This window comes from Dendrobates tinctorius, unplaced genomic scaffold (assembly GCF_039654945.1).
Source record: "Dendrobates tinctorius isolate UK_male_01 unplaced genomic scaffold, ASM3965494v1 ptg000084l, whole genome shotgun sequence".
In the NCBI taxonomy this organism is placed as follows: Eukaryota; Metazoa; Chordata; class Amphibia; order Anura; family Dendrobatidae; genus Dendrobates; species Dendrobates tinctorius.
In genome coordinates this window covers 1494887-1520113 of record NW_027361752.1, presented here as the reverse complement: position 1 = coordinate 1520113, position 25227 = coordinate 1494887, and the positions used below count along the sequence as shown (strand labels likewise).

At 45.0% G+C, this 25227-nt stretch overlaps 1 protein-coding gene across 2 annotated transcripts in view; it reads left to right on the top strand.

The window, feature by feature from the left end:
- The window catches only part of DCBLD2 (discoidin, CUB and LCCL domain containing 2), a 103919-nt gene that overhangs the window by 54142 nt on the left and 24550 nt on the right, over window positions 1–25227 (top strand). The window contains exons 5-12 of one of the 2 annotated variants that reach the window (XM_073584398.1): window positions 6685–6757; window positions 11854–11987; window positions 15666–15706; window positions 15799–16014; window positions 16770–16873; window positions 19911–20058; window positions 20409–20534; window positions 22455–22548. In XM_073584398.1, the coding sequence (XP_073440499.1) occupies window positions 6685–6757; window positions 11854–11987; window positions 15666–15706; window positions 15799–16014; window positions 16770–16873; window positions 19911–20058; window positions 20409–20534; window positions 22455–22548 (936 nt within the window). Of the gene's footprint in view, window positions 1–6684; window positions 6758–11853; window positions 11988–15665; window positions 15707–15798; window positions 16015–16769; window positions 16895–19910; window positions 20059–20408; window positions 20535–22454; window positions 22549–25227 lie in introns of both variants that reach the window. The other variant, XM_073584397.1, reaches the window with a different exon arrangement.

Genomic DNA, 25227 nt, shown 5'->3' with positions numbered 1-25227 from the left:
ACCCAGGCCCATCCAGGCGCGGGAAGAACAGGTGCCTTACCTGTAGCGCCGGCCGTCAGGTGCTGGAGGCACAGTCCCCGGGGTCCTCCGGGGCTCCAGGTTCGTGTGGGCGCAGGTGGGATCCCGGTGGCTCCTGGAAGTCCCCACCGCGCCACCCTCCCCTCTCGCCCGCATCGCGATCCCCGAGGCGCCTGGCAGGGGAGAGACGCGGGCGTCTTCCGGCCGCTGGCGTCAGCGGCACAGAGGATTGTGGGTGCGCCGGCTGACGTCAGCAGAAGGTGACGGTGTCATGGCGCCGGGTGCGACGCCGGCTTTCTGAAGCGGTCGGCCGGCGGTCACAGGGGGGAGGGGAGGAGACGCCCACCAGGACGGAGGCCACATTTAAACGAGGAGCAGCGGCAGGGCAGGCGGTGCAAGAATGGAGTCAGAGCAGGAGAGGTCCTTGTCTCTGCCTCCCTCACAGCCCTCCGGCCGCAAACATGGAAGCCGCTCGAGCAGCAGCCGCAGGTCGGGAGATTCCTCAAGGTCCAGAGTTCACAGGTCACGTGCTCCGACGCAGCCTCCTAGTCCGGTACCCTTGATTACGGGTGGTGAGTGATCTTCGTGAATGCTAGCATTTATGTTAATAGGGTTTCTCTGTTGTATGTTTGACCCCGTAGGAAAGGCCCAAAAAAGCGGGAAGTAAGAAGAATAGTAGGGACTGTGCCATATGTAAAATGGCCCTAGCAAGAGACTGGCAGAAAGACCTCTGCGCCAGTTGCATTCAGCGGACCATGGCGGTGGAAGCCCCTAGTTTTGCGGCTAATCTGATATCGGCCCTTAGGTCGTAAATGGAGGGTTCAATTAAGACCCTATTGAAAAAAGGGAGGAAAGGTAGAAAGAATCCCCCTAGTTCTCCCTCAAATTCCTCTTCGGCCTTGTCTCAAACAGAACAGGCGTCCTCCTCAGACTCCTCAGACAGCGACACAGGGGGTAAGCCATGTTTCCTGGTAGAAGACACAGATGCTCTCCTAAAGGCCATTAGAACAACGATGGGCCTACAGGAAGAGAAAGCGGACGTTATGTTTGGGGGGCTCCAAGAGAGAAAAAAACGGACCTTTCTAGTGAACGAAAAGATCCAAGCGCTTATTGAGAGAAAGTGGAGGAAACCCGAAAAATCAGTGGCTCTTCCCTCCACCTCTAAGAGACGATACCCCTTTGAGCACAAGGATGCGGAAATATGGGACAAGGTCCCAAAAATAGGCGCAGCGGTATCCAGGTCTTCTAAAAAATCGGCCCTTCCCCTGGAAGATTCAGGGGTTCTTAGGGACCCGCTAGACAAGAAAGCGGATTCATATTTGAGGCATGCATGGGAAGCGACATCGGGAGGATTAAAGCCGGCGATAGCAGGCACCTGCTGATCTGGCTGCAGCAGTTAGAAGAGAAGCTAGCATCAAAGGTCCCAAGAGAGAAGATATTGGCAGATATGTATCTCTTGCATGGGGCAGCAGCTTTTTTAGCAGATACCTCGGCGGATTCTATGAGGTTGACGGCTAGGGCGGCAGGATTATCAAATGCTGCCAGACGTGCACTATGGCTTAAAGGCTGTCCAGGTGACCTGCAGTCTAAAGCTAAACTGTGCTCCCTCCCCTGTGATGGTCGGTTCTTATTCGGGAAGAACTTAGACGATATCCTGGAAAAGGCAAGCGATAGGAGAAAAGGCTTCCCCAGGTTCCCGACAGAGCAGAGAAGACAGCCCTTTCGGAGGGGTGGAAGATTCAATAGGGGGCGTCCTCCGGCCGACAGAAGAAGATGGGAGGATAAAAGGAAAAAAAGAGTCGGGATTTATGTTTGGTGGGGGTACCTCCACCTCAAAAAAATCGCCACAATGACGCCAGTATTCCAGTAGGGGGGAGATTGGCACTCTTTTCCCAGGCCTGGGAAAAGATCTCCTCCAATACCTGGATCCTAGGCGTCTTAAGAGAAGGCCTGAGAATCCCCTTTGTTCGCCAGCCAAAAGCTGTGTTTGTCGTTACCCCTATCAGAAAGGCGACCGAAGAACAGTTGGCCTTGGAAGCGGAGATCCTGAACCTGATAGACAAGCAGGTCCTTTACGAAGTCCCAGACACACAGAAGGGAAGGGGTTCTATTCACCCCTTTTTCTGATAAAGAAACCGGACCAATCGTTCAGGACAATTATAAACCTCAGAGGGCTCAATCGGTGGATAAGGAATCAGACCTTCAAGATGGAGTCGGTGACTACGGCCATAAAGCTACTACATCAAGATTGTTTGTTTTATGACCGTAGTCTATCTGAAGGATGCATATTATCACATCCCTATCCATCCAGATTACCAGAAATACTTGAGGGTAGCACTTTATATCCAAGGTGTACTGAGGCATTTCCAATTCAGAGCTCTTCCGTTTGGCATATCTTTAGCCCCGAGGGTTTTCACCAAGGTCATAGCGGAGTTAACAGCCTTCCTCCGGATTCACGATACGGTCATAATACCCTACCTGGACGATTTCATCATAGTGGGCAGCTCAGAGGACCACTGTACTGCACAGTTGAGCCGGGTGACCGACACCTTACAAGAATTAGGGTGGATAATAAATTTCAAAAAGTCAAAACTACAACCCCTAAAGCAAAAGACCTTCCTGGGATTTATCCTGGACTCAGGGCAGCAGGCGTGTCTGCTTCCGGATACCAAAATAGAGAAGGTGCAGAACATGGCTTTGGCTGCCCGAAACCAACCTCAGATGATGTTGAGGAAGGCGATGTCTCTACTAGGTACCCTGCAAAACACAAGCTGCGGAGACACCATCACATGTTTCTCAACACAAGCAATGACTAGCCAGGTCTTTCCCCGGGAAGGAACAACCATTGGAAGGGCAGTCTCCAATGAAGGAAACCACCTATGCCAAAACATGGTATCCATCCACAGACAGCTGTTTTGGGGTATTGCCCCTCATCAGTGTGGAGTAGGAAACTGGCCAGTAGGAGCAATGCCTAGTAGAAGACTGTGAAAAATGAGGATGAATGAACTCATGGAGATCAACATCCAACACTGCGGAGACACCATCACATGTTTCTCAACGCAGTGATTCTAGAGGAATGCCCACATCCCTTATGGAAAATATGTAAAAACATGCAAAACACAAGCCGCGGAGACACCATCACCCCGAAACAGCTGTATGTGGATGGATACCATGTTTTGGTATAGGTGGTTTCCTTCATTGGAGACTGCCCTTCCCGTGGTTGTTCCTTCCCGGGAAAGACCTGGCTAGTCATTGCTTGCGTTGAGAAACGTGATGGTGTCTCCGCGGCTTTTGTTTTGCATGTTTTTACATATTTCCCATAAGGGATGGGGGCATTGCTCTAGAATCTCTGCGTTGAGAAACATGTGATGGTGTCTCCGCAGTGTTGGATGTTGATCTCCATGAGTTCACTCATCCTCATTTTTCACAGTCTACTAGTTACCCTGACGTCCTATATTCCGGCGGTCAGGTGGGCTCAATTTCACAATCGTCAACTCCAGTGGGAGATACTATCAGCACAAAGATCGCTAAGGGCGTTTAGAAGGAAGGCTGGAGCTTTCCTTAGAGACCAGAGACTCTCTCAACTGGTGGCTGGACAGTACAAACTTGGACTCAGGAATACCTTGCGACAAACAGACGACAGACATGATTCTAACAGACGCAAGCTCCTCGGGGTGGGGGCACACCTAAGGGGTCACGTGGGTCAGGGTTCCTGGACGCCTCAAGAAATGGGGGCATCCTCCAACCTGAGAGAACTGTGGGCAGTGAACAAAGCCCTAAGCCACTTTATTCCCCTACTCAGGGGTCACAATGTCTGCATCATGTCGGACAACAAAGTAACGGTGGCGTACATCAACCACCAAGGGGGTACAAGATCACACTCCCTAATGAAAGCAGCAGGCGACATCCTTGACAGAGCGGAGCAAAACTTACACTCCTTAACAGCCTTGCACATAAAAGGGGCAGAAAACAGAGGCCGATTTCCTGAGCCACAATACTCTGAGGCAAGGAGAATGGGCTCTAAATCGGTCCGTTTTTCAAAAAATAACGCAGCTTTGGGGAAAACCAGTGATAGACCTCTTTGCCAACAAGCACAACAGGCAAATGGGTTTTGCTCACTAAACCTGAGGGAAAATCCATGGGCAGTGGACTCATTGCACATTCAGTGGAACTTCAGGCTAGCCTATGCGTCCCCCCCACCCCCAGTGGCTCTGATCCCAACAGTTGTCAAGAAGATCAGGAGAGATCAAGCCAGAGTGATTCTAATAACCCCATTTTGGCCAACAAGGCCCTGGTTTACTCTACTGCGGAGAATGTCCCTCTCCGATCCATGGGTTCTGCCAGAAATCCCGGACCTACTAGCTCAAGGCCCAATATTCCACGCTCAAGTCAAAGGATTCCATCTGACGGCGTGGAATTTGATAGGTCGCTTTTAAGGGATAGAGGTTTCTCTCCCGGGTTGTTGGCCACCCTGCTTAAGAGTAGAAAAGCGGTGATGACTAATATCTACAGCAGAACATGGAAGAAATTCCTACAGTTCCTAGGTAAGCCGTTAGAACAAGAACCCCCAATTAGTGCCATCTTGGAGTTTTTACAATCGGGGTTGCAGCTGGGGTTAGCGGTAAGTACGCTTTAAGTTCAGGTGTCTGCACTAGGGGCGCTCTATAACTGCAACTTGGCAGCAAATAGATGGATAGCCAGATTCATCAAATCCTGGGCTAGACCTATTCCAATATCCAGAATAGCCACCTGGTATTTAAACCTAGTACTAGAGACCCTTACAAAGGAACCATATGAGCCGTTACATCAGCTCCCCATAAAATTTCTAACCCTAAAAACCATCATTTTAGTGGCCCTTACATCGGCCCGTAGAATAAGCGACTTGCAGGCTCTCTCAGTGAATCCACCCTATACACAAGTTTTTCAGGACAAGATGGTACTAAGAACAGACCTCGCTTATCTGCCTAAGGAAGCATCAGATTTCTGCGACAATCCAAAAAATCAGGGGAGGAAAAATTCCATAGTTTGGACGTCAAGAGAGCCCTGCTAGAATACATATGTCACTAGCCAGTGGAGGAGGTCCCAGTCCCTATTCGTAGCTTTTCAGGGTGCCAGGAAAGGCTATGGGGTTTCTAAAGGGACTATTGCTAGATGGGTTAGGGAGGCCATTAGTGTAGCCTACTCAGCTAGTGGTGTTCCGATTCCTGACTACATTAAAGCTCATTCCACCAGAGCCGTGGCGACCTCCTGGGCTGAAAAGGCAGAGGTATCGATTGATCAAATCTGTAAGGCCGCTACCTGGGCCTCACCTTCAACTTTCTTTAAGCACTATAGATTAAGTCTATCCTCCTCTGCTGCCTTAACCTTTGGTAGAAGGGTGCTGCAAGCGGTGGTCCCTCCCTAAGGTGTTTCGAAGTCTTCAAAAATCTCTCAGGTGTGCTGTCAAGGGTGAAGGGAAAAGCACCATGGTTACTTACCGGTAGCCGGTTTTTCCGGAACCCATGACAGCACCCGTATATTCCTCCCCCCCCTTTTTCCACCGTTTGGGTTTGCACGTTTAGTAGGGTGCTTTTGTGTGATGTGGTGTTGGATTAACATGTACTAACCGGGAAGTCCTCTCAATGCTCTGTAACCCAACTGAAGCGGGGGAGAGGTGCCGCCCCTTATATGTCAGTAGGTTGCTGTCCTGGCGGGGCGGATCCCTCTCTCAGGTGTGCTGTCATGGGTTCCGGAAAAACCGGCTACCGGTAAGTAACCATGGTAGTTTTGTACCCAATCACCTGATTTTGCCTATATAAAGTAAAAAAAAAAAAACACCTATAAGCACTCTCACTATCTCTCCTCCCAGTCTGTGTATTTGTTCCCCTGCAGATTCATGAAAATACCTAAATACCTGTTAGGGCAAGTTCACACTGGGCATTTTTGCTGCGTTTCCTTTTTTTCTGCAGCAAAACCTGAGTACATGGTAGGAAAGAAACTGAGGCAAAAATGCACATTTTTCGAGTACGCTGATTACACTTGGTTAGCACTTATCACATGAGCATGCTCAGATAACACCTTATCAAAGCACAGTTGCTCATCGCTAGTAGTGATGTGCTAGAGAGCTTAAAGGTGGTTCTTTTAGTTTGTTGTAAAATCCTGGTGACTGGTTCCCTTTAACTGATAATTCGTAAGAATTTGTTTATAACATTTTTTTTTTAGCTTTTTCTGAGCCATCCGCTGATTTCTGATCACAGACCACACAAAAGCCGAATGCGTGGGAAAGCAGAAGCCTGTTAAAGGCAAAACTGTACAATTTTTTTTTTTTTTTTTTTAAATCAGACTGCAGAATTTATTTTTAACCACAAACACATACATTTTAATTAAAAAAAAAAAAAAAAAAAGTCCCGAAAGGTGGTGCCAGCTGGATCAATTACCTGTTGTAAAGATTAGAAATCCTTGCAGTTCGGAGCAGTGGCGTGAGCACGTTGCTGATCTGAACGGTCTGTCTTCATCACCGTGTCGCCCGCGAAAAAGTAGGAATCCAGGAACTGGGCAGCAATTCACTCCTAAAATTACATCTTAAGAACACCCCTTTAACTTCACGGATGACTGACAGTTTGGTGTCATTTTAGTTTACTTGCATTAAAATTGCTCACATGATTGTTATTTTCATTTTACCTGCAGAAAATACTGTCCAGCCGGTTGTCTGACACCTTTTGGAGAAATCTCGGGAACTATCCCCATCGGCTACCGAGATGTATGTATTTCTTGTTTTGCCTCTTTTCTTTTTTGCTCAGAATTGAATGAGAGCTGCGCTGCTGTACCCAAAAATGGCCACTGCACAGTATGGGGCGCTGTGATGTTGTGGTGCTGTACTCCTGAGTACTTCCTTCCTTTTGTGGGACCTTGTAACACTGGCTGAATGGTGGGGGTGTTGGGTGTTTGATCCACACCTATCTCATCCTACAGATAGATGAGTGATATCATAGGCCTGGACAACCTTTTTAATACTTATGGCTTAAAAGTATACCGTTGAAAGGGTTATCCACTATACGGGCAACCTTTTCTCAACTAAGATCTTGTCCCATGGCAAATAAAAACAGCTGGTACTCCCCTTTGTCGCCGTTCCAGCGATTTCGGGGCTTGCGTGACACACCCGAGTCCTACAGCCAATCTTCGAACACTAATGGGCCCGTTTTTCTTCCGGCCAAAAACTGACATCTAGAAGTAATCACAACTGTGCTCTGATTTTTTGGGATATCTGTTTTGTGCGATGGATGTGTGCTTGAAGTGGCCCATTAGTGTCTGCTGATATGCTCCAGAGATCGCATAGCATAAAGTCACGTGAGCCCTGCAATTCCCAACACCGCTGTCACGGAATCAGAGGTGACTACATACCGGATTTGTTTTACGTAGGGGAATATAGTAATTGAGAAGGGGTCGTGCGAGTAGTGGACAACCAATCTAAGATTGTTTTATCTTCTATATTGCTGAAGTATAACAAGCGGTTTGTTTTCTTTTTTCTTTGCAAAACTTACTAATCAAAGCAATTAGTTTCTAGGTCGGGAGCTGTCAATCACTATAAGCTGTCTTTCCATCACGCTTCCATTGTAAGCGTCTAGAAATGCCGAGCGGCCGGGCCCTTCACACGCGCAGCCACTTTACACTCATTAAACTGATGGAATTACTCGCCGGCCTTTGTGTTAAGCCTAAAATTTCACAGTTGAAAAGTTCATTGAGTTCATGATGACGGCGTGCTGTTACAGTACAGTATGTACTTTCATTGATGCAATGTCGCAGGGCTGTGTACCATTAATTGCAGCAGCACATAGAAACACATGGTGGGCCCCCATCTTGGCTTCACTGTGCACAGGCCCCTGACACTTCATGCTCCTATTTCATGATCATTGTGGGCTCAGACTCCACATTCTGTACTACTTGGCTTTATACAGTGAAGACTGAGTATATTGGTGGAAAACTTGATCTCGCCTATTGTCATGTGGTAAATTGGAACTGGCCGAGCCATTATCTTGGCTGTGCATTTCCATTCAATAAGCTTGTACACCTGCTATGTGTACAGCCTTAGTCGGGACCCTACTGTGTTTATATGGTACCTTGAAAATGTATTCATACCCCATTAATTTTTCACGTTACTCCCGCAAACATAAAGGGGTATTCCCATCTCCAAGATCCTATTCGAATATGTAGTAGGTGTAATATTAGAGAAATGCCTCCAAATTGTACTATAGTTTTTTCTTATTTGCTATGTGCAGGTGTTTGCAGGACCTTTGGTATCCGTGGTTACGACCGCTAACAACTAGCTGTCACTATATGAGTGGTCGTAACCAAGGATATCTGAGGTCCTGCAATGCCCTGCATCTGAGGAAAGAGACATAGCAAATGCCTCCAATTAGAAATGTAATATAGTTTTTCTGATTTGCTATTATTATTATTATTATTATTATTATTATTATTATTATTATTATTACATAATGGGATAGGATCTTGGAGATGGGAATACCACTTTAAATGTATTTTATTGGGATTTTATGTGATCTAGCACAAAGTAGCAAGTATTTGAAGTGTAGAGGAAATTATACATGGTTTTCTAATTATTTTAAAACTACAAATCTGAAAATTGCGTTTGCATTCAGCCCACCTGTAGTCTGATACCCCTAAATAAAATCCTGAGTGACCAATTGCCTCCAGAAGTCACATAATTAATACATTTAGTCCACCGTGTGTAATTTATTCTACGTATAACTACAGCTATTCTACAAAGGCCGCAGAGGTTTCTAAGCAGCATAAAAACCAAGGAACACACCAGACAGGTCAGGGATAGAGTTGCTGAGAAGAGTAAAGAAGGGTTAGGTTATTTAAAAAAAAAAAAAAAAAGTACAAGCTCTGAACATCTCATGGAGCACTGTTCAATCCATCATCCAAGAATTGAAAGAGTGTGACACAAATGTAACCCCCTACCAAGACATGGCTGTTCACCTAAACTGACATCCCAAGGACTGCACGAAATGGAGAAGCAGATAAGAGGCCTATGATCACTCTGGAGGAGCTGCAGAGATCCATAGCTCGGGTGAGAGAATCTGTCCACAGGACAACTATAAGTTGTATATTACACAAATCTGGCCTTTATGAAAGAGTGGCAAGAAGAAAGCCATTTTTGAAAGCAAGCCATAAGAAATCCCGTATGCAGTCTGTAAAAAGCCCTGTAGGGAACACAGCTAGCATGAGAAAGATGCTCTGGTCAGATAAGACCAAAGTAAAACTTTTTGGTCTAAATGCAAAACGCTATGTGTGGTATAAAACGAACGCTGCATATCACCCTGAAAACACCATCCACACTGTCAAACATTGTGGTGGCAGAATTATGGTATGCGGATGCTTTTCTTCAGGGACATGGAAGTTGGTCAGAGTTGATGAGAAGATGGATGGCACTAAATACAAGGCAATCCCTGGGGGAAAACCTGTTCGAGGCTAAAAAAAAGGCTTGAGACTGGGCCATAGGTTCAAGTTCCAGGAGAACAACGACCCTAAACATACTGCCAGAGCTACAATAGAATGAATAGAATAGTTCATAGACTTCTCCACTCAATCTCACTGAGGTAGAGCTAGTTTGCAATGGAGAATGGACAAAAATTTCAGCCTCTCGATGTGCAAAGCTGGTATAGACTTACTCCAAAAGACTTGAAGTAGTTGCAGCAAAAGGTGGTCCTACAAAGTATTGACTTGGGAGCTGAATACAAACACATATCATAATTTTCACGTAACATTATTAGAAAACATGTACGAGGGGTGTTCCTTAAAGATTTCCCCTGACCCACTTCCTGTGGACTGAGAGCAATGAAACTTGGCACAGGTATTAGTCCTTCTCTACATAGGTGCCACTTAGGGAGACACACTTCTCTCATCTCTTTAAGCAACTGTAAACACCTCGATTGTAGAAGTCGACAGGTTGCTCCAAAAGCCACGTTGTGACTTCGGAAATCAGAGTCTCATCGTCTGGAAAATGTTTGCCCTTCAAAAATAAATTCATTGTTGGAAAGAGGTGGAAGACCGATGGTGCGAGGTCGGGTGAGTAAGGGGGATGCGGTAGAATTTCAAAGCCACAGGAGCATGCTTCCATTTGGGCAACATGTGAGTTGTGAACTGATGCACTGTCTTGCAGAAGGTGGACACCTCTGGTGAGCATGCAACGTCTCTTGGTTTTGATGGCCTCCTGTAATTTCTGAAGCAGTGAAGCATAGTATGCCCCTGTGATCATGGCACCCTTTGCTAGGAAATCCATCAATACAACTCAGTTCTGGTCCCAAAATACTGTGAGCATGACCTTGCCTACTGAGGGTTGAGCAAGTGCCTTCTTTGGAGGTGGTGCATCATGATGCTTCCATTGCATTGACTGGACTTTAGTCTCAGGATCATGGTGATGGACCCAGCTTTTCATCCTGTATGATCAGTCTGTTGAAAAAGTCCTGGAACGTCGTCAATAAAAACTGAGAGCATTTGACTCGTTCCTGCTTTTGGAAAGGTGTGAGCAGCTGGGAAATCGAGCGGATACCTTATGCATGTGAAGATGGTCTTGGATGATTTTTTTTTTTTCCATGGACCCCACACTAATCTTGACCTTTTGGGCTAGGTGGCGAATGGTTACGTGGCCATTTTCCAAAATGGCGACCTCCACTTGCTGGATGGTGTGTTCATCAATAGCAGAGTGGGGTCGCCCTGGAATTGGAACAGTTTGCACCGAAGTCCGACCACATTTGAATTGACGATGCCAGTTCTTGACTACATCATATGATCAGGAAACATCACCATAAACCTTTCATCTCATCGAAAGTCTCCTTTGGTGTGCGGCCTTTCAAGTAAAGGAACTTGATGACTGCTCTGTATTACACTGGGTCCATTATCCAACGTCACACCACTTCCAGCATCTGTAAAATCAAGACCATTATCATTTCTTAGTTGCAAATTGGCACATAACCTATAGAGACTTATATCATTACACATGTGCAGTTTCAGCGTCCTGTGATAAATAGAAGTGGGTCAGGGGAAATCTTTAATGAACGCCCCTCGTATCGTGTCCTTTAAAATTCACAAATACTACTTTGGACTGGTATTTCACATAAAATCCAAATGTTTGTGGGTGTAACGTGAAATACTGTGGAAAAGTTTGCATGGTGTGAATACTTTTTGTAGGCTCTGAATAAGCTTTTCTATTCACTACTGACTTTTTTTTGTCTAGTGTTGTGCATCTAAGTTTTGACAGCTAAGCAAGCTGTTGCCGCTACAATTACGAGAACTGCTGTGAAATACACCGTTAAGTAGTATGGCTACCTTATAGTCTGTCCCAGTGCACACGGCTGATTTTCCACTTGGACCAAAGATACGCATGGAAGAAAACCAGGGCTGTGGAGTCGAAACCGCCGACTCCTCAATTCCCATGGCTCTGACTCCATAGCCCTGAAGAAGTCCACAGCTTGCACTATTCTGGTCTGATTTACGGTCTAAAATGATGCATTCAATGCAAAGGCAGCTCTGACACTTGTCCGCAGTGCAGACTAGCACATGGAGCTAGTCACGTCTGTAATTTTTCAGACACAACTGCCCCGATTTCCACTTTGCCTGTCTAAACCTGGCAATAAGTTGTATTGGCAGCCGAGCATGGGCAAAGTTGCTGGCTTTAAACTTTTATGCGTGAGTGTTGGACCAATTCCTTTATAGAGGAGTAGTATGACGAAATAAATTGAAGGTTTGTTATTGTATTAAACATATTTCTAAAATTTTTTTTATAGTTTAAGTAATATATCAAATCTAATTTTATTTTATTTATTTTTTTTTCAGTCATCATTGCTGTGCATGGCAGGGATACATGCAGGGGTGTTATCGAATGCTCTTGGAGGACCAATAAGCATTGTCATAAGTAATGGTATTGCATATTACGACACTGCTCAGGCAAACAATGTTACATCTAAAGTGTGAGTATTTTAAACCTCTTCCCTGTATGTTCTTTGTATTTCCATGTTGAGTTCGTTGCTGTGTAACTGGAACTATAAGGCTAAGTGCACACGTACCGGAACTCTCGCGGAAATTACCGCGAGAATTCCGGAATTTCAGTCCGCGGGAAAATCGCATTTTAAATTCCCGCGATTTTCCCGCGGAAAAACTAGCATTTTGCAAGCGTATTTAGCTTGCAAAATGCTAGCGTTCTCCAAGCGATCTGTAGCATCGCTTGGAGAACTGATTGACAGGTTGGTCACACTCGTCAAACATAGTGTTTGACGAGTGTGACCAACTTTTTACTACTGAGTCCGCCTATGCGGCATCAGTAGTAAAAGATAGAATGTAAAAAAAAAAATAAAAAAAAAATACTGTTATTCTTACCTTCCGACGTCCCGCGCATCCGTTCCCAGTAATCCTTTGCGAAAATGCCCGCGATGACGTCAGTTCTCGCGGGATCGCGACGTCTCGCGGTAATTCGCGATGACTGCGAGACTTCGCGATCCCGCGAGATCGGGCGCCATCGCGGGCATTTTCGCAAAGGATTACTGGGACCGGAGCGTGGAGAGAAGCGAGAAGGCTGCGCGGGACGTCGGAGGGTGAGAATAACAATATTTTTTATTTTTAATTCTATTTTTTACAGGGATATGGTACCCAAAGCCTGGAGGACAGTCTCCTCTCCTCCGGACCGTGGGTACCATCCGCAAATGTTCTGCTTACTTTCCGCATGTTGTGCACAGCCACATGCGGGAAATAAGCGGAACAATGCATTCCTATGGGTGCGGGATCGCCGCGATTCCGCAAAATAATGAGCATGCTGCGTTTTTTACCGCGAAGCGATTCCGTCGCGGTAAAAACCGCAGCATTAGCACAGCATTGCGGAATCCCATAGGAATGCATGGGATGCTTATTTTTCGCGGTTAAAACCGCCGCGGAAACACGAAAAAAACGCCACGTGTGAACTCAGCCTTATACACGTTTTTTCTGTATGTGTGGCTGTAGTTCCTGCACCTGACCTGCAGGAGCGCTGCAGGAGAAATAAGGTACAATTTCTGGTGAATAATATGAGGTTATCTGGATTACTGAAAAGTCAAATTACATTTTTAAAGCCCGTAATAAAACAATTAAAAGTGTATTTCCAAAATAACAGTATGGACTTATACTAATGTATAAATGAAACTGTGCACATATATTTTAAATCTGCCCCATTTTTCACACACCGGCACCATAAGTACGCCCCTCCAGGCTCCATTTCTCTTTAGTTATCTTGGACCGGTCAAGTAATTCCTGGGGTCTAATTGATCCTTCGCAGTGCAGTTTGTCAGCTGGCTTGCTGCTAGCATAGCTGTGCAGTGTCTAGAATGGAGTTTCAACTAGAAGGAAGCAAAGCCTCAAATACAGCACACAGGGCATACCAGTAAGCGGTGGTGTGCTGGTAGCCATGTGTATAGGGGACAGAAAGGAAATGTACTGCATGATGGGCTGTATACAGAGAAGCAATGCACTGCATGAAAGGCTGTATACAGGGGACTGCTAGTAGTGATGTACTGCAGGATGCGCTGTATGAAGGAGCCAAGTACTGCAGGATGTGGTTGTGTATATACATTGATTAGAAAGGAACGGCAAACTGCGGGATGGGCTGTATATATAGGGGGCAAAAAGGAGAGATATACTGCAGTATTGGGGCTCTGTGTGCAGGGATGAGATTAGTTGAGTTGTCTTTGTTTGCCTGATGGTGAGAGTTAAGTGATCTGAAATGACAAATGTCGCTCTATTAATGCATATGGAAAGGATTATCTTCTGCTATAGACATCATTTGAGTAGCATTTTTAGTTTCACATCACTGATGTGTCTGCAGAAGGCAACAAACAACTCTGCAATGCCATTATAGAAGAGGGAAGGAGACTGGAGCTCTGCTACAACCAGCCAATTATATAAAACCATGCTGAAGCTATATTGATTTAGATGCACAAGATTAAATCAGTCTGCCTGGAACAGAGCGTGCATAGAGGCATAAGTTGAATTCTACACTTCAATGAGCTCGATGAGAACTTAGAAATGCGGGGCTAGTCACGTCAGGAGCATACAGGAGAGAGTAGGGTCTGCAGCACTTAGAGGAAGCAAGTGCTGCTTGTAAATATAGTTTTAGGAAGCTATGTGAAGTTGGATGCCCAGAGGGCCAGATAGAGAGAAAAAAAGCATAAAGGCACAAGAAAGAAACTTAAAGGGAACCTGTCATGTCCTTTTATCATCTAAACTGACCCCAGTGCGTTATTGATGCAATGTGCATTTCTAACACTTTTTTTTTTTTCATTACAAACGGTGCTGAAATCCTGTTAAAGCACAGGAATCAGCTTTGAAATCGCGGGCTTGAGCAGTGTGCAGCGTGGAGCCACGCTGGTGCCGTGGCGAGCAGCTCCGGCCACAAACAGTTAGTGAAGCTGGGTACTACACACGGCTTCAGTGCGCACGCGCAAGGAGTCGCTCATCACAGCGCATGTGTGGCTCCCCGCTCGACTGCGCAAGCATGGCTCCACTGTACACACTGTACAAGTGTGGGATTTTAAAACTGGTAACTGATTCCAGCGACGTCGGTGCAACCCCTGGTCATTCATATTATGTGGGCGGCGACAACCGTGACTGAATGAATTGAAGCGCACCCCCAATGGCTAGTTTCACATTAGCGTTTCAGACTTGCGTCGGTCTGCGCACGGCTGCCGCTAAGCTCCGCCTCCTCCTGTTAGCGCTGCCTATGGGCACATGACACTGCATGCGACCTGCGCACCCTATCTTTAGCATTGGGTGCGCAGGTCTGCGTTTTCCTGCGCATGCATCCTTTTGACTGTGCGCCAAGCGCACCAAAATGCAACATGTTGCGTTTGGCGCAGGTCGGCACACCGTCAAAAGGACGCATGCGCCGGAAAACGCATGCCTGCGCACCCAATGCTAAAGATGGGGTGCGCAGGTCGCATGCAGCGTTATGCGCCCATAGGCGGAACTAGGAGGAGGCGCGGCAGCGAGTGGAGCTTAGCGGCGGCCGTGCGCAGACCGACGCAGATCAGTGAAACGCTAGTGTGAAACTAGCCTTATGATGCACACATTTCATCTTTAACAACGCAATGGGGACAGCTTAGATGATAAAAATTACATGACAGGTTCACTTTAATGTTGGGCTTACTTTGCTAATAATAACTATGCAATTTTTTTTGTGCTATATGAAAAATTTAATTCTGGGAATAAACCTTTTAAGGGTTTGTACAGACGCTCAGTAAATGCTGCGTACTTATGCAGCGTCCAACTCGTAGAGTCCAGATGTTACAGCATAGTGGATGGGATTTCAAGAAATCCCATCCCCACGATGTGTCCACTGATGCCCGCGGAGACTGACACCCAGCACGTCTCTCCAGACAGCAGCATGAAAAAATTTTTCTTGCAGAGACTCAACAAATTTCACCCATACATTGTATTGGACACGGTGATTCCACACGGTTCAGTGATCACATGCAGATTCACCTGCATTCAATAGACGGCAGCACTTTGGGCACAGCGCACATATACTGCGTCCAAAGCACTGCTACTTCCAGATCGTGTGCACCCGGCCTAAAGGATTTTTTGGAGGTTTACGTGTTGATAATCTATCCTTTTTGTTTTTAAAGGGGTTCTTTGTCCTCTACACTCTTCACATTCAAGACTGGTGGTATGTATTTTAGGGGATGGAATGTGGGACTGTACTTGCCATTAAATCAGTTAGAGTTGTAAGGATTTATGTTTTACCTCTATTTTATTTAGGCTGCTATGGTTTTCTGGGAATGGAAAACGGAGCTATTCCTGATTCTCAAATAACGGCCTCATCCGTTCTTGAATGGACAGACCATGCAGGTCAGATCAATGTATGGAAGCCAGAGAGAGCCAGACTGAAGAAACCGGGGCCGGCCTGGGCTGCTTCATTCAATGATGAGCACCAGTGGCTGCAGATCGATCTGAACAAGCTGACGAAAGTCTCAGGTCTGTAAGAGGTTTTATATTAGCAGAAACAGGAGCTATCTGGCACAGGGTGACTCCATTTTCCCCAAAAAAATCCACATGAACACAAGACAATAATGTTCGGTTCCACCACATCCATTTATGTGACTGCTGCAGCCAATCGCTGATCTCAGCAGTCACTGTGACATGTAGGGTTTGTGTCCGCAGAGGCCAGTGATGAGCTCTGCTGAATAGGTGATACTTTATTTCACGAGCACTGCAGCCGATCAGCGACTGCCGATTGCCTGCAGCCTTTACTTACTTTGGCTGCTGTTCATCAATATGCCATTACAGCAAACCCGCAGTGACAATCACTGGCTGCTGATTGGCTGCAGTGCTCACATTACATAATGCCCCAGGAGAGCTAGTGCTGACCCCGCTGGACCGGCACGTGAAGTGAATGAGCTTTTATTGCATTTTCCTCGGAGACATTAGCGTTTAAGGAGGCGATTCCCAAGCTGTGGAGAACGCCTTTTGAATTGTCTATACGTCATCTGTCTGACTCTCATTTCCTGCACCTCTGACATTCTGGGCATTACGTACGAGCAGTTTATCAGAGATTGGCGCTTGTATAAGAGAACCTCCTGCTAGGATTAATTATATCCTGCATTGTGGTAAAGAGAGGTAGAAAGACACAAAGCTTTAAAGCTAATGAAAGCATATTGCACTGTGAGCCTGCCCTTTAAATTCAGGTTGTGTGTGAAATATTCTAACCTATGAAATGTTTCCCTGGATAGGAATCATAACCACTGGATCCACCGTGTCCGCTTACAATTACTACGTTACGTCATACAGAATCGAGCACAGTGAGGACGGCCTGAAGTGGACGGTTTATAAAGAGGCGAGTCTGGATAGGGACAAGGTAAAGGTATCCAAGAGATTCCAGAAAGTGTCGCACCGTGCAGAAATGCCAAACCCTACATTTCCTGTTAATCCATGTATAACATAAGTAATTGTATAAGTAATTGGTCGTGATTGTATAATGCCTGATAGAGAACTAACCGATTATTTACTTTTTGCAAATGTTCTTGTGTGTCACCCTTCTTTGTACAGAATTGGATAGTAGGAGAATGGGGGGGGGGGGGTAATATAATCCAGTTTCCAAGTGTCTCATTCATTCATTCATTCATTCATTCATTCATTCATTCATTCATTCATTCATTCATTCATTCTCTGCATTTATAAAACAAAAGTGCACACCCGGCATGTATTAGGCTTGTTTTCACAGGATCGGTAAAAATCACCCGCCAGTGATCCACAAATTGCAGTTGTATGGGTCCTTGTGCAGTTCTGTACGCTCGGCCACCTAATGTGTATGGTGGCCACTAACTGTGATATTGCCAAAATCTACTAGTTGAGCCCACTTTTATCTAATAAACATGGTGGCCTTAGGCCTGTTTCACACTTCCGTTTGTCTCCATCAGTCAAGAATCCGCCATTTTGCAAAAAAAATGGATCCGCATTTCTTGGCGGATCCGTTTTTTTCCCCATACACTTGCATTACCAGCGGATCTTGACGGATGGGAATCTGTTGGATCCGTTTTCTTGCGGATCCGCCAAGATTTTGGCGTCCGCTGACAATACTGAACAGACAATGCAACGTTTCTCTGGCTGGCCGGATCCGCACTTTACACTGCGCATGCCCAGCAGAATCGCCTTTGCAGTAAATTTAACCCTGATCTGGCGGCTGAGAAAAAATTCTCTCCCTCTCCCTCTCTCCCCCCCCCCCCCCCCCTCTCCTGCCATTTTGGCGGATTACAACTGACAGAAAAAACTGATGTGTCAAACAACTTATCTTTGGGATAGGTCATGAATGTCTGATCAGCTGGGGTGCAACACCCGTATCCCCCCTCCCAGATCAGCTGTTATCGGTGTCGGCCGCCAGACGGAAGTACTCATCTGCCGAACTGCTCCATCTACTTGCAGTGCCCAGGGCTTGGTGCTGCACATCCCCCCCCCCCCCCCCCCCCTTCTTCAAAGCAATAGGAGACAGATGTGCAGTGCCCTGCGGTGGCCACTACAAGTAGACAGAGCAGCTCAGCAAGTGAGTACCTCCGGCTAGTGGCCGACACCAATAACAGCTGATCGGTGAGGGTGTCGGACCACGGCCAGTCAGACATTTCAGGTCATCAATGTAAAAGTAGTGGACAACCTCTTTAAACGTACCCTAGTCAAATGTGGCCAGTTCTTGCTTTTTATTTTATTCCTGCTGCTCCCGTTTTTGTTTTTTTGATATGTTTTTATAGTGTTTCCAAAGCGTTTGTGGTGCCCAGGATTTCCTCTGTATTTAATAACCTCTGAGCACTGCCCCTTTTTGTTAAAGACCATCAAAAAGTACGAAGTAACCATGAAGTTTAAAATAAAAAAAACCCAAAAAAAACAACATATCTGTGGAATTGTATTTCAAATTTTAATAAAATGGAATACGCGGGGGACCAGCAAGAATAATAGCAATAACTGGCCACTTCTGACTTGACACTTTTCTCCCAATTTTGGATTTCATATCCCAAATTTGCTTTTACATCTTGAACATAAAGTGCGTTCTGATCAGCGCTCTTCACCTACAGTGGATCCCATGCAATATGTACATTTTATCCCTCCATATGTCCATCTGCACTGACAGCCAACAATTTCAAGCTTGTGTGTATAATATTTAGTCAAAAAAATAAAAATTGAAGGTCTCATTCAATATTGCATTTGTACATGTTTTTTGGTATTTTTAGCCTGTCATCAATTTACGCAAAATTCTTCTTTTAATTGGCACATTTCTAAAAGTAATTTAATTGTTTGGGTATTTTTTGTGCTTGACAGTGTGTGTGCTGTTTGCTTTCAACATGTTTGCAGACAATTAATTGCGACTTTTTAAAAGTCACAAAATTTCTCTGCAAAAGTAGTCTAGTCTCCTTTCTAGAGGAAATTTGTGTATGCCTGCCTGAATTTTCAGGTTTTTTTTTTTTTTTTTTTTCTTTTGTGGTATTTAAGCTGAAAATATGACCTTTTGCTCCTAAGTGCAAAAGGAGCATTTTGGATTTTGTGCAAAAGTCACAAAGTTGAGACATTTTGAAAAATTGGATAATACCACAAACAAAACAAAATAAACATTCAATGGATGGATATGGTCGCCTTGGGACCTTTTTGTGAACAATAGCACTTAACCGCCAGTGAGCACAGTTTATATATTTTGATGTGCTGATCTGTATGCAAAATGTGTCAAATACTCCTTCATACCCTTCCCTTCCCTATCTTTCCCTACATCTCCCCCCTGTCTAAAAGTTTCGTTAAATTTGATGGAAGGAGAGAGAGGTTGGAAATTTTTTCCTTTTCTCTTTTTCTTGAAATGTAACCTTTCGTGTTTAGGTTTTCAAAAAAAAACTTTTTCAGATAATAAAATAAACAGTTTAATAAAAAAAAACATTCAATGGATGATTCTTTTTTTTTTTTTTTTCTTAAGGGTAGATTCACACAAGCGTATTAAAAAAAAAAAAAAAAAAAAATTGCTCAAAGCTTCATCCAGAAAAGTAGGACGATTTTTTTTTTTTCTCACTTGTCATCCATGTACAATACTTGTTTACTTTTGTTTTTTTACGGCAGCTATTAATCATTTAAAAGAGCATTTACAGTTTCCTGTTACAGAATTGAAATATATCTGTAAAAGGTGGATGTTATACTGAGGCTCCGTATGTTGTCTGATTACTTTTTTTTTTTTTTCTTTTTTTTTTTTTTAACGTACCCTTAGACTTTACGGAAGAAACTAGTGCATGCATTGATCTGAGTGCTGTTTTTTTTCCGTTTGTTTTTTTTCACGGACATCATTCGAACTGTAAATACAGTCGTGTGAACGAGCCCTAAAAAAAACTTCCTCCTCATAACATTTGCAGATCTTTCAAGCAAACGCTGACTACTACCAAGAAGTCCGGAACAACTTAATTCCTCCCATAGTGGCGAGGTTTGTGAAGATCAGGCCGGCAAGCTGGAACCAGAAGATTGCCATGAAAGTCGAGCTGCTTGGGTGCCAGTTTATACCTGGTAGGGGCCGACGTTTCCTTGTGTCCATGTATGTGATCTGTGTGTCGGACGACTCGAGTAGTTTTCTCCACTCTAGTAGAGTCATTCTTCGCCTTTTTTAAATAGAAGCCGGCAAAGAGAACCAGGGTCCGACTTCAGTAATCCCCAAATCTGATATTTGGCCAAAACTTTTTTTTCCCTACTGTAATGATCTAAAATTTCAACCTCCGCATCACCATTAATTTCTGTATGTAAGAGCATACAATAGATGTTCATTGTTACCTGTATACAATAACCGGGCAAGAAAGTTTTTAACTTTTGATGCTTTTGTTTTGTTCATTATTTTTTTTTTTTTTTTTCTTCATCCCAAGCGCCTGTTCCAAAACTAACCGTTCCTCCAGCATTTGTGCCACGTGCCCATCGCCCGCTCCCGGTGGATAAGACCACCTCCACTCCTGAGATTAAGAACACCACTGTGACTCCGGATATTACCAAAGGTAAAGCTCTCACGTGGCGTAGACTGTGGTCGTAGGCTGAGTACGCTTTTCAGCCTCTTGTACACGGCTCTGGCGGTTTGGCTTGCAGTGTGACGCACCTGAAAAGCATGGAAGGTTTTGGCTTAGTGTGCTGCTTGCTGGCGTTGCTTCCTCCTGCCTTATGTCAGCTGTGCGCTGCCTGCCTCCCGCTCAGGAATGTTGGGGTTGACATCAGAGTGCCGTGAACTCTGCGAGCACACTGACTCATCCCCGAGCAGGCAAGGCCGATGTATCATCCTTAACTATGTCATTCCCTGGAGGACTTGGCTTGCACATTTGAATACTTTGCAGTCCTCACATTTCAGTACACTCTTAGTTCTACAGATCCTTACAGTCCCATAAATCTCGTGTTTATAAGCGCGCTCGCTCACTTATGCTATGTACACTGAATTTCAATGCCGTAAAATAATTAACAACATACGTTTTTATCAAAAGTTTTGTGGATCGTCCTTTGACCCGACCCCTCCCGAGTACCACTTCTGTATTCGTTCTGACATGGGAAATGTTGATGAAATAAGGGTTCCGTCACCGCTCTTTATAGAGCGCCTCCCAGCGCTGACAACAGGACCTAATGCTCGCTATACACTGAGCGGCACCGCCCCCGTGACTGAAACCGGAACGCTATGGGGAAGAATAAAGTTAATTTTTTTTTCCCGGCAACGGGGGTCTAAGTGCTGGTGCTGTGCAGCTTTAGAACACTATTAACCTGCAGATTATCCCCATATCTGCAGGCTAATAGCGTTTTTTCACGTAACGGGTTCCCTTTAACCTCTTCCTAACCTAGCCCTTTATCTATCCCTTTTTGTAGCCAAGTTCAGGTCAGGAAAGTAATACGTCCAGTACGTGCATCATAGTCTGCACTCAGACCGTGATATAAAAACACGTAAATGAGGGATTTGAGATAGCAGCAGGGGAGAGGGCTGTACACAGATCTCAACAATTGAGAAAGTATTTACAGGCTTATGGAGGGCTGAGAAAATAGGCTATAGATACAAATATAAAGAAAGATTTAGTGCTACAGAAGCAACCTAAATACGAATACTGCACATCCAGCCTATATTACTGGGGGAGACGCTCCCACCAGAAAAAAACTGAAATTTGGGTCAGGTTGCAAACTGCATATCAGGTCTGAAAATGAAATAAGGAAAGATGATTGAAGCTTAGTGCAATTTTATTAACCAGAGATAACCAGTAATATATAAAAACCTTTTTTTCCATGTCAAAGGTGTCCAAAGCTTTTATAGTAAGCCAGACAGCTCCCTTTAAAGGGAACCTGTGATGTCCCCAAAACGCTATCAATATGCTGATTTAGGGTCTTGATACAGGTTGTTAATGTAATTTAAAAAACCCCAGTTTCCACATAAGTCAATACTTATATCAAACAAACCCAAAGATTTAAAAGAATGTCTGAATTGACTTGGGTCTTGTTCACATTATATTCATGGCTTCTGGCCTTAAGGCATGGAGCGGTTCAATGGATTCTATTGTGTGATATTGGAGTCCATCCTTTTTTTTTTTTTTTTTTTTGTTCCGCAGCAGGGACTACCCCAGAACTGAACTTGGTAACCACGTTATTCGCGTCTTACCGCGTTATAATATATAGGTGATATGGCTACTATTCGATTAGAAGCAAGCCATTAAACTGATTTTTGCCAACCTGGAAGAAGTAGCATCAAATGTTTTCCTAAGACAAGGATTTTGAGCTTTTGCTTCCATGTTCTCTTTCTCGTATGTTATCTGGATGTGTCCTAGTCTGCTGTGGTTTTATGGAGTGTGGTGTGGGATTGTTGTGACCGGGAAGAGGTTATTCCTTCCAACATCTACACAAGAATGTGCTCTGTGACTGGCGTGTAAGCTCCTCTTGTTTTTAATGGATTGCAGATGTTCCCTTGGCAGCCATCCTGGTCCCCGCGTTGGTCATGGTCTGCACCAGCGTCGTGGTGCTGCTGGTTTGCGCCTGGCACTGGAGACACAGGTTGGTCATACTTTTTGTTCTCGGACTATTTGTATGTACCTCCGCCATAAACTCCTGGAATTGGTCGGGGAGGATTGCAGGACTGCAGTAATGAACATTTCCTCCTAATGGACTGTGTTAGGGTGATGCAATGTCTCTATGGTAAACCCTCTGTAATCTCGGATTACATAAGCCACTATTTATTTTGCACACAAGGTTGCAAGGTAATTTGGAATTTCACAAGAAAACAAACAAAAGAATAAGCAAAATAAATGGAATCTAATTTAAAGGTAATCTGTCACCCTTTTTTTGGCTTTTCAGCTGCTGGCATAGACATCTGGGGCTTATCTACAGCATTCTGTAATGCTGTAACTAAGCCTCCGATGTAACCTGAAAAAAGAAAAACACGTTATATTATACTCTCCGAGGTGGGCGGTCCGGTCCGATGGGTGTTGCTATCCCGTCCGGCGCCTCCCTTCTTCATGCGATGACGTCCTCTTCTTCCCATCCTGTAATGGCTCCGGCGCAGTCGCACTGCTCTTCCCTGTTGAGGGCAGAGCAGAGTCCTGCAGTGCGCAGGCGTCGGGAGAGGTTTGGCGCCTGCGCACTGCAGCATTCTGCTCTGCCCTCAACCGGGTAGAGCAATACGCCTGCGCCGGAGCCATTTCAGGACGGGAGAAGAGGACGTCATCGCATGAAGAAGGGAGGCACCCGGACCGGACCGCAACACCCATCGGACCGGACCGCCCACCTCCGTGAGGATAATATAACGTGTTTTTCTTCTCTTTCTCAGGTTACATCGGAGGCTTATCTATAGCATTACAGAATGCTGTAGATAAGCCCCCGATGTCTATGCCGGCAGCTAATAGGGGATAAATAAGGGTGACAGATTCCCTTTAAGGTTGATTTCATCGGGTTTATCTGAAGAGTAACGCAACTTTTTTTTATATAATTTTGTCCAGCATGAAAAGTTCTAAAACTTTGTAAATCACTTTTATTAGGGAATTTGTTTTCACTCCTGTAAAAGTAGCAGTAGCTTCCAACCCCCCTGCTGTTTCCCTGCCTGCATTGGTATCAGAGTGTACTCATTTGAAGTACAGATGATGGCAGTGACAGTGTCCGCTCAGCACTTGTCTCACTTACGGAATGGTATATTCACATGTCGCATTTTTTGGTCCCAGCAAAGTGGATGAGATTTCTGAAACCTCATGCACATGTTACTTGTTTTTTCCTTGTAGATTTGAAGCCGTTTCAAAACTGCAACATGTCGGCGTTTTTGAAGCATTTTTCACCCATTGTAATAAATGGAAACAATGCATTATAAAAACAAATCAATAACACACTTTTTATGCAGCGTTTTTCCTGTCAAGTTTTTGATGCAGAAATGTCTTGAAGGGGTTTTCCAACAAACAAGGTACAATTTTAATTATCAGATCTTGAAGGGAACCTGTCACCTCGTTTTGCCGCTATAAGATGCGGCCACTGCGTTTCGGGGCTTATCTACAGCATTCTGTAACGCTGTAGATAAGCCCCAGCTGTAACCTGAAAGAGAAGAAAAACATGTTAGATTATACTCACCCAGGGGTCCGGTCCGGTCTGGTCCAATTGGTGTTGCGGGTCCGGCGCCTCCCATCTTCTTGCAATTGTCGTCATCTTCCTTGCTTCGTGCCGCGGCTCCTGTGCAGGCGTACTTATCTGCCCCGTTGAAGGCAGAGCAAAGTACTGCAGTGCGCAGGCACCGGGAAAGGTCAGAGAGACCCGGCGCCTGCGCACTGCAGTACATCACTCTGCCCTCAACAGGGCAGATAAGTACGCCTGCGCAGGAGCGCGGCACGAAGCAAGTAGGAAGGTGGCATCACATGATGGGAGGCGCCGGACCCGGGACCTGCGACACCCATCAGACCGGAGTATAATAAAACTTGTTTTTCTTCTCTTTCAGGTCGGACCCGGGGCTTATCTACAGTATTATAGAATGCTGTAGACAAGACCCAAAAGGCAGTGGCTGCATCTTATAGCGGCAAAACGAGGTGACAGATTCCTTTTTACAGAAAAAAAAAAAATGTTCCTGCGCTGAGATAATCTAATAAATGTGCCTATGCTGTGTAATGGCTGTGTCTGACCGTGCAGGAACATTGTCTGATCATACCACAGCTCCTGGGCATGAAAGAACGCAAAAAAGAGTGTACAGACATTACAGCAAGGGATCGCAGTTGATTCTTTTTGTGAGGTAAAACTTTTCCTTGCCTGTTTTTAAGCAGTGTTTTACCTCACAGAACCAACTGTGGTCCCCTGCTGTCCTGTCAGTATTTTCTCTTTTCCTTCCTCCCCTGTCCATGGGAACACAGAACACACTCATGCAATAAATAAGGGGACAGACAAAATTTAATGTGGAAAATAATGGAGTGTTTTTATTCAGAGTAACTCAAAAGAGATCATATCATAAATTCATTAAATAACCACATACCAATAAATAAGCTGAACCAATCAATCCACCCAAATAGTTGGGCGATTTTCCCCTCGAACAAAACATCACGACAAAGGAAGTAGAACAGGAAATGAAAATTGGGGGTGGGCGGAGGGTGGGTGCTTCTTTCTTCAAAAATCACTGAGGTAAATGACAGCTGTCAGGAATATTTATACTAGACGTCTTCCCGCTCTTTACAGGAATTAACCAATCAGCATCCAGAGAAAAGGCGCAAA